Source organism: Glycine soja, chromosome 6 (assembly GCF_004193775.1).
Source record: "Glycine soja cultivar W05 chromosome 6, ASM419377v2, whole genome shotgun sequence".
NCBI lineage: Eukaryota > Viridiplantae > Streptophyta > Magnoliopsida > Fabales > Fabaceae > Glycine > Glycine soja.
The window spans coordinates 47876785-47885939 of NC_041007.1; the positions used below are offsets into that span (position 1 = coordinate 47876785).

General features: G+C 37.4%; 2 protein-coding genes across 5 annotated transcripts; one reads left to right on the forward strand and one right to left on the reverse strand.

The window, feature by feature from the left end:
* Positions 1 to 336: 336 nt before the first annotated feature.
* On the forward strand, positions 337 to 3143 carry LOC114417408 (hexose carrier protein HEX6-like). Its single transcript, XM_028382601.1, has 2 exons — positions 337 to 998; positions 1790 to 3143. The coding sequence occupies exons 1-2, from the start codon at positions 543 to 545 to the stop codon at positions 2864 to 2866; spliced, it is 1533 nt and encodes a 510-aa protein (XP_028238402.1). The 5' UTR covers positions 337 to 542; the 3' UTR covers positions 2867 to 3143.
* A 1635-nt stretch (positions 3144 to 4778) lies between these two features.
* On the reverse strand, positions 4779 to 8384 carry LOC114417409 (probable isoaspartyl peptidase/L-asparaginase 3). Of its 4 annotated transcripts, none has more exons than XM_028382602.1 (7): positions 8239 to 8384; positions 7878 to 8052; positions 6930 to 6994; positions 6425 to 6817; positions 6293 to 6351; positions 5783 to 5887; positions 4779 to 5357 (listed from the first exon to the last, which is right to left on the reverse strand). In XM_028382602.1, exons 1-7 carry the CDS (start codon positions 8290 to 8292, stop codon positions 5138 to 5140), a joined length of 1071 nt encoding a protein of 356 aa, XP_028238403.1. In that variant the 5' UTR covers positions 8293 to 8384; the 3' UTR covers positions 4779 to 5137. The 4 variants fall into 4 exon arrangements, with proteins under 4 accessions (XP_028238403.1, XP_028238405.1, XP_028238404.1 ...); XM_028382604.1 differs by having other exon boundaries at positions 4924 to 5357; positions 6425 to 6828; positions 8239 to 8340; XM_028382603.1 differs by lacking the exon at positions 8239 to 8384 and having other exon boundaries at positions 4924 to 5357; positions 6930 to 7037; positions 7878 to 7999.
* Between the last annotated feature and the right edge of the window lie 771 nt (positions 8385 to 9155).

The window sequence follows — 9155 nt, forward strand, 5'->3', positions numbered from 1 at the left end:
TAGCAAGTTTGTCCCACTTTGATTTGAAATGAAAGAAACACGTCTCAATTCTCCAGTAAAGAAGTTCTTTAGGCCTTAAGATCAAAGCTAATCAAATTTCAGTAGTGACACTTAATGTTGAAAATTTCAAACCAATATACTGTTCTGAAATTTCCACATACCCCACTTGGACTTCATGTTAGGTTTTCCAATTGACTACAACAAGAACAACAAAGTTTTATCTCATTAGGTGAGGTCAATTACATAAATTACACAACCTCATACTGCACGGTTAAAAGTTAAAATTCTAAAGATATTATTGAGTCTAAGATCTCCCTTGATGATTTTCTCCAATGTCATTTTCATTCTCCCTCTTCTCCTTTTTTTTGGACTAAAAATCATGTTATCCACTCTTCTATCTGACACCTCTTGTGATCACTCTTCCAATTGATTACACAAGTCAAGAAATATTATTATTTGCTTATCATGACTTATGCATGATCCATATATGCAACCTCAAACTCTCTTAAGTTTCTACCTGTTTAAGCAGAAAGAAAAGACTAATGGCAGTTGGGTTGGCTATAACAAGTGAAAGTGGACAAAACAATGGAAAGATAACCCTTTATGTTGTCCTCTCTTGCATGATGGCTGCCATGGGAGGTGTTATCTTTGGTTATGACATTGGAATAACAGGTGGGGTGACCTCAATGGAGCCATTTCTGAAGAAGTTCTTCCACAAAGTGTACCTTAAGATGAAATTAGCTGATGACAAAGTCAGCAACTACTGTGTATTTGATAGCCAACTATTGACCTCTTTCACATCCTCTCTTTATGTTGCTGGTCTTGTTACTTCCTTTTTTGCTTCTTATATCACCAAAGCCTTCGGTCGCAAGCCATCCATCGTAGTCGGAGGTGCTGCATTTCTTGCCGGAACAGGACTAGGAGGTGCAGCTTTTAATGTGTACATGCTGATAGTTGGTAGACTTTTGCTTGGAGTTGGGGTTGGTTTTGCAAATCAGGTAGTTACTCTATGTTTCATATTTTTTTTCTTCATGTTTCTATAGCATCACAAGCATTTCAAATATTGTATATAGCTTAAGATTCGATTGGAAACTAGAAAATAGGCAACAAAAAGGAGAACTTGAATTTAGGATATAACTTCTTTACTGCAAAGTGCATTTAGATCGTTAAAGATAAAAAGAATAACCATTGATTATGATTTTTTTTGTTAAACTATTCTCATGCTAGTATAGCTTATAGGATCACTGCATGATCTATATTACACATCCATAAAGGGAAAATTGGTAATTCTCATGCTTTCTATGAGATTGTTGGACTATTCTCATGCTTTCTAGTAATGTCTATTATGTTGCCAACTGGCTCCAACCATCTCAAAGATACATATAATTTCTTGGCAAATACTAACAATTGTACTTAGGACATTGGTTTAGAAAATAAAAATAATAAGCTTTTATAGTAAAAAAAAATGCATTATTATATTAAACACATATTATTCGTTCCTTAATTTTTTAAGTAATTAGAATCATAATGCTCCATAACCTTTGGACCCTTAACAACAAGGATTTGACTCCTCCAAAGTGAGCAACTCATTTTAGAGAATAAAGTAAATAATATTAGTCATGGATGAGAAAATTAGCTATCGATTAGGTGCACATGCACAACAAATTATGATGTTGGAAATATCAAAATTGTTTTTCTCAACTGAAATTACATTATTTCTTACTTTAGAGGGGCCAAATCCCAATAACAAGACACTAATTTCTTTCAAATTATGTACTTGTTTTTGCAGGCAGTTCCTCTGTATCTTTCTGAAATGGCACTACCACGACTAAGAGGGGCAATTAACAATGGCTTCCAATTAAGCATTGGCATTGGTGCTTTGTCTGCTAATCTAATAAACTACGGAACAGAAAAGATTGAAGGAGGTTGGGGTTGGCGCATGTCCCTAGCCATGGCAGCAGTTCCAGCCTCAGTCCTAACACTAGGTGCACTTTTCCTCCCCGAAACTCCCAACAGCGTAATCCAACGCAGCCATGACAAACAAAAGGCCAAGCTAATGCTTCAGCGAATCCGAGGCATGGAAGACGTGCAAGCAGAACTTGATGACCTTATAAAAGCAAGTTCTCCTTCAAAAACCAACAACAAACAATCTCTTAAGCTCATTTTGAAAGGAAGATATAGGCCACAGCTTGTGATGGCATTAGCAATACCATTTTTCCAGCAAGTGACAGGGATCAATGTCATTGCCTTCTATGCCCCTTTACTTTTTAGGACAATTGGGTTAGGAGAAAGTGCATCGCTGTTGTCAGCTGTGATGACAGGAGTGGTAGGTACTGGCTCAACATTCATATCAATGTTCGTAGTGGATAAACTTGGAAGGAGAACCTTGTTTATGATTGGGGGCATTCAAATGTTTGTATCACAGTGTATAGTTGGAGGCATAATGGCACTTCATCTCAAAGATCATGGTGGATTAAGCAAAGGGTATGCTTTTGTTGTTTTGGTTATGATATGCATATATGTTGCTGGGTTTGGATGGTCATGGGGGCCACTAGGTTGGTTAGTACCAAGTGAGATTTTTCCTTTGGAGATTAGATCAGCAGGGCAAAGCATCACAGTGGCAGTGAGCTTTATCTTCACTTTCATTGTTGCTCAGACTTTTCTGTCCATGCTTTGCCACTTCAGGTCTGGGATTTTCTTCTTCTTTGGAGGTTGGGTGGTGGTGATGACTACGTTTGTGTACTATTTCCTGCCAGAGACCAAAAGTGTGCCACTTGAACAGATGGAGAAAGTGTGGCAAGAGCATTGGTTTTGGAAGAGAATAGTGGGTGAAGTGAGTGATAGACAGCATAAAGGTGAGATATGAATCTGATGCTTCAAGGAAGATCTAAATCAAATGTTCTACGGATGTTAGCCTTTAGCACAAGAATTTGTCCGTATATCATTACACTGATCATAAAAGCAATAAAATTGTTTTTTGTTTGAAAAGATAGATTTTAAATTTATAAACTGATTAGCAGTATTTGGGGAGAGAAAGAGAAAATCGAACACTGGAAAACTGCCATAGAGAAAGATGTAAACAGGAACAAGTTATCACTCTAGAACTCGAATGCATCTTGACTTAGTCGTTTTACTTAAGAGTAGCTTAACTTCTTATTTTACTTTTTTATTTGTCTGATCAGTGTGGAAAATTCAAGTAAAATAAGACATGGTCAGTAAGATGAATGCTAGTTAGCCATTGCAGTTAAAGGTACCATTGTTCATATGGCTGTTTTCGAGTACAGATGAAGTGCATGTCAGAATTTTCTTAGAGTGTGTTTGGATAGAGTAATTTAACTAGGTAATGTATTTTTTATAGAAAATTAAATTCTTTTTTATTAAAAGCAACTGTTTGAATATTTTAGTAAAAGGAATTCAAAATTTTAGAATTTTAAAAGGGATTTTAGTTAGTTGAAAGAATAGAATTTCAAATTCTACCTTTAAGAGAATGAATTTCAAATTCTCGAAAGCAAGTTTTTCTTCGGCTACAACGATCCAAAGTTCTGGTTCCCCAAACAAATACCTCCCAAGCCGGAATCTCAGACTACTTTGACGTGGACTGCGTCTCCGCAGTCAAAAACCAACGCGGCAAGATATGTCGCCGAAGAAGAAATCCGGCGACCAGAACGCCACCATCGCAGACTACTTCGACGTGGCCGTTGACACCGGAGTCGGCAGCATCTTCACGGTGATGCTCTTCTCCATCAAAGTCCTCGCAAACCTGTAAGAGAATAACCACCACGATTTCCTTCTGCCGCTGCGTCCCAACCTCGACGATCTCCACCAGCACCGGCACGCCTCCTTCCTCCACCAGCGCCGCCCTCGCCTCCAGTACTGCCACCAGCATGCTCACCATGTATGCCGACTTGTCCACCATGTTCGACTCGAAGTCCGCCATCAACTCCACCAGCACCTTCATGATCCCCGCCTTCACCGCCCTAATCTTGTTCTCCTTCACCATGCACAGCGAGTACAGTGCCGTCGATGCATCCTTCTTCGCGTGGAACCCCCCACTCTCCAGGAGGCTCACCAACAGTAGAATCACGCCGGACTACCCGATCGCCGCCTTGCTCTCCTCCACCTGCGAGAGTCTTAGCAATGCGCACGCCACGTTCTCCTTCGTCGTCGGGGTTCCCGCGCGCACGTGCGATGCTCTTCTTCTCGACGCTTCAACTTTTAATAAAGGAATCCAAATATAGAATTTTAAAAATAAAGGAATTTAAATTAGAGCATTTGAAATTCTCAGAATTTAAAATTCTTAAGAATTTTAAATTGTCTCATCCAAACACACTCTTAGTTCCCTAGATCTAGGTGTTTTCTTTCTATTTCACGAAAACTAAACAGAAAAACTCCAGTATCTTGAACCAAAAATTTGTCACAGAAAAAAGGTGGCAGATATAATTCAAGTGCGTATCACTACTCTTTCTTTAATTTTACCTCTTCAAGACAGAAAAGGTGTTGGTAACTGACATGAACTGAATGATCATGTTCGAACATGGAAGTACCATGTTGGTAATCTTATGAAATGAAACAAGGTGATTTTCAAATCAGTCATGATGTCATTTTTCCTTAGATTGGTTTGTAGCAAAAATGATGATAACAAAATGGCTTAAATAAGAGATTTATTCTGCTTGTATATGTAGAGATTCATCTTAATCAATATAGCAATGCGACGAACAAGCTTACGCTATAACCATAAACCATTTAATCTCAGGACAGGAAGTGTGGAAAACTAAGAAAATTCCAATGTGGCGGAGAACTGTCCATCCACATTCAATTCAAGCACTCTCTAACCTTGTGCATTATAACAATCACAAAAATAACAGTAAGGTGTTGTAAGACTTGTTATTAATTCTTACTTCTTAGGCAGACAACATTCAAATCTCGTAGTCTGAAATCTTCATGCAAGCATAGTTGATATTGCAAACAATCTTGCACAATCAATGTTAATTGCTCGGTTAATATCAGATGCAAGAATAATATTACAATATAAGCACATTTATGAGCCACTAACTTTCCCTGACCAACAAAATTAGCATGCTGATTTGAATTAATTGTTGGAACTTGGAACATACTCATTTCTTGAACAGTCTCTCTCTCAAGGTAGCACAGTAAAAACTTCCACATCTTTCATTGCAGGGCTCTTGACTGAGTATTTAAATGTCCAACCATGGCAGGCACCAGCATGTTCCCCCTTTTTATTGAGGGCAACAATGGCTCCCAAAAAATCTGGAAATTTTCTTGCTATTCGTGTTATTGCATCTTTAGCAGCAAGTTTGGGTTCCATTCCCAACCTCATACTCTCCACAACTTGATAGCTGAAATTGAATAGAAGTGTTAATCTTGATATTCATAAGAAAAAACACATTAGAATAGGTAATTAAAGTTGTAACTATACAAGAGTAAGACAGCTTGAAACTACCAACAAGGTAAAGAATGCGTTTTCACAGGTCAATGTACCAAGAAAAAAAATTAAGTTTCAATACACTACAGTTGCAAAAGGATTACCATTTAGCTATTAATCAAGAAACATTACATGATGGATCAGGTATTGCTCCTCAAGATTACCAAGCTTTAACAAGCAATAGATACATAATCAAGTCATAGCAGTAGTGAATGATAAGACATTTAATATAAAACTGATTTTGTGTATATGCCATTATGAATAATAACTTTCTGAAGACAATCAAACAAAAAGCAACTCTGAATGTAAACTAGAGAAACTAGAGAGTTTAGGCATTACCATGGAAGGAAGCGCATCATGATGTCACCATCCCCAGTTGCACAACATGCACCAACTTCATCAATGGCATATGCTGAGGATCCAGCAATGGGACCATCTCCTACTCTGTAATCAATGAAAAAGATTCAAAGAAAACCTAATTATAAAATGCATCAATAGAACATACAAAGGATGATTGATAGATGCTGCATTAACAATGTGTGGTGTATATCTGAGCATATGTACTTGGGAATTGATAAAGGCAATTTGTGAAGGGCTAAATGGAACCATTCTCGCCGGTGAGATATAAAGAGCTCTAATTGATAAACCCATCCCTTCTCATTCTAAGTATAACAGTCATGAGAGTTAGAGTGTATTTGTTGCCACAACAACAATAAAAAATAAAAATAAAAATTGCATGTGGCTTTTATAAAATTGCTTGATAAGGAAGAAAACTTCGGCCATTCAAAAAATCAAAAGATCTGTCCACTTCAAATACTGGCACTGGCAAGGTGGCACCCACAAGGTTACCTGCCAGGAATCTTGAATGTTGCTCCATTAGTTGATGTGCCAACAGCAATGTGTCCCATCTATGCCAAATAAAAAGTGTCATTTGCATTTGACAATATGATGCATACAAATCAATTTTATGCTATATCTTACTCTATCAATAACAGCCATTGATATAGTATCATGGCTATGAAGACCGACACGAAGTAAATTGGAATTACTAGTTAGCATCTGAACAGTACTGGAGCATGTTTCATCAGGATGCCCCAGATAATTTGTTGGACGATAAGGACCACAACTATTTGCAGGTGATACATTTTTCCTGAAATTTGGTTGGCAGCGACTATCTTTCCATTTGGCCCACTTCTCCATAGATTCTGGTGAACTCAAGTTCGTGGGACCTGGAAGACCCATTGAAATAGCAAATTCTGATGCTTTCTCTCCTACCAGCAAAGTGTGTTCAGTATGTTGCATCACTAACCTGGCAGCTTTAATTCCATCCTTTACATATCTCATGGCTGCAACAGCTCCTACTTCCATTGTCACCTATGCATCCACTTAGCAGAAGATAGGACCAAAAATCATGCCAATGCATGAAAAAGTATAAAGCAAGGCACAAAATAATCAGCAGATGCAGAGCATGGTGATTGGTAGTTACCCCATCCATTATCAGAGCATCAATTGTAGTTTCTCCATTCTCATCTGGACTTCCACCCGGACCAACTGTTTAGAGTAGGATATCCAAAAGGCATCCATAAGGTAAGAACTATGTATAGAAAGAACAAAAACAACATCAAAAGTCTGTCTGATTCATTCTTATAGGGGTAAAATAAAGAGAAATTTTCACAACTCTCCTCTTCCTACCAAGCTTTATTGCCAATGCCTATCTTCCAAATAAGTTGTTCATAAACCACAACAAAACAAGTCACACTAGAGCAGAAATTTTGCTAAGTTGCAAAGTATAATATACAAGTTGCCTGTAATAGTAAAGCATATGAATCATATAGCAAGCTTCTGGCCGTAAAGTCGAGTAAATAATATTTTGTGAACCTAGTGTTAGTATCATCCCCAATAAGCACTCAGTAATAATAGAAGAAGCTCTTAGTCAAAATCATCAATCAAATACTTCAAAATCACAAAATGGAGAGATACATTGTTTCCAAATTCCAATAACATTACCCCCCCCCCCCCCCCCTGCACACACAGAGTTGTCAGCTTCAGTTTCGATAATCTTCTTAATAAGCACTTATAAGAGAAGAAAATAAAAGGCAATGAACCAAACGTCACCCATAAGTTAAATCAACTTATGCACCTCAGCTTTAAGAAAGTTAGATAAGAGAGATTATGTAAAAAGTTTAAGGATATAAATTGATTTTAACTTACAGTAGTTTAATTCATTTCATAATCTTATTTTTTTTACTCCTATAAGTACTTATTGAGTTATCCAAAATGGGCCTTTATCAAAATCAATTACCAAATACTTAAAAATCACAATATGGAGAGACAAGTTCACACGCACACACACACACAATTTACAGGTTCCATTAAATAAAAAACAAAATTAAGTTGAAATATTGATATTGAAAAATCCTTGTTATGTTCCAACCTGTCCCATCACATCTGAGTTCCTCACAAGCTGAGCATCCTTCAACCACAGAATCCACAGCTGAAGAGCCAGCATCAACAGCCCTCCATGCAGCCCTAACAGCCTCGATAAAGGGCCACGTGCTCACAACCAATGGGTACTGTTCCGATTTCACAGTTTCATGCCCCACCACCACCTGATCACAAACAAACAACACCCATCACATCGAAACTTGCCTAAAGTTGAAAAGATTGAGACTTTAACCCAAAAGTTGCTGAATTTTGAGTGTTGGGAAATTCAAAATTGTTCATTTTATATTCTGATTAGGGAGGGACGGAGGGAAAAATGAGTTGAGAGAGAGAGAGAGGAGTGTGTTGGGTACCAAAGAGAGTAAAGGGAGGAGGAGGAAGATAATGTTGAAGGGCTTTGCAGCCATGGAGGTTCTAGCACTGTTCTTGAAGGCCTCTGAAAATGGAATGAATAGAGAGCAACCCAATTGAAGACTAGGATTGAAGTATGAAATGGGATAAAAATATGGTTAATTATAACTATTAAAAGTTGAATTGCAACCTCTATTATTAAAAAATTTAATCAAGTATAAATATTTCAATTGAATCCAAAGCAAGATTCCTATAAGTGTTAGAGATAACACATCCTCTTTCACAAATAATTTTTTCATCTTAATTAAAGTTCATTTAAAATTATGATTTAATTATTCATTTAGTCTCTATAGTTTCTAAATTTATTCAATTTAGTCATTATAGTTAAAAAGTGATTTTTTTTATCGTTAACGGACCTTGGCAAAACTCCCTCTACACCGCATCGTACCGCAAAACTCTCTTTGTGTTTTGAATTCATCTCCCTCTCGCTCACTTTCGTCCATTGTTGAGAATTAAAACTCATTGCGATTTGCTGCAACCAAGCGTTGACCTATGTCGTTCATTGTTGCAACGAACTGAAAACTCATTGTGATTTGTTACAACCTCGCACCTTAACCTGCCTTCATTCTCTGTTGAAGAAGAACACGTCTAGTTTTCAGTTCGTTACAACAATGGACAACATGGACTAACATTTGGTTGCAGCAAATCGTAATGAGTTTTAATTCCCAACAATGGATGAAAGTGGCCAAGAGGGAGATGAATTCAAAATGCAGAGGGAATTTTGCGGTGCGGTGGGAATTTTGCCAAGATTCTTTAACGGTGTTAAACAATTTTAACGGTAGGGACCTATTGGGAATTAAAAAGTAAACTAGAGAGACTAAAAAAGCCATTTATTAACTATAGAGACTAAATTGGATAA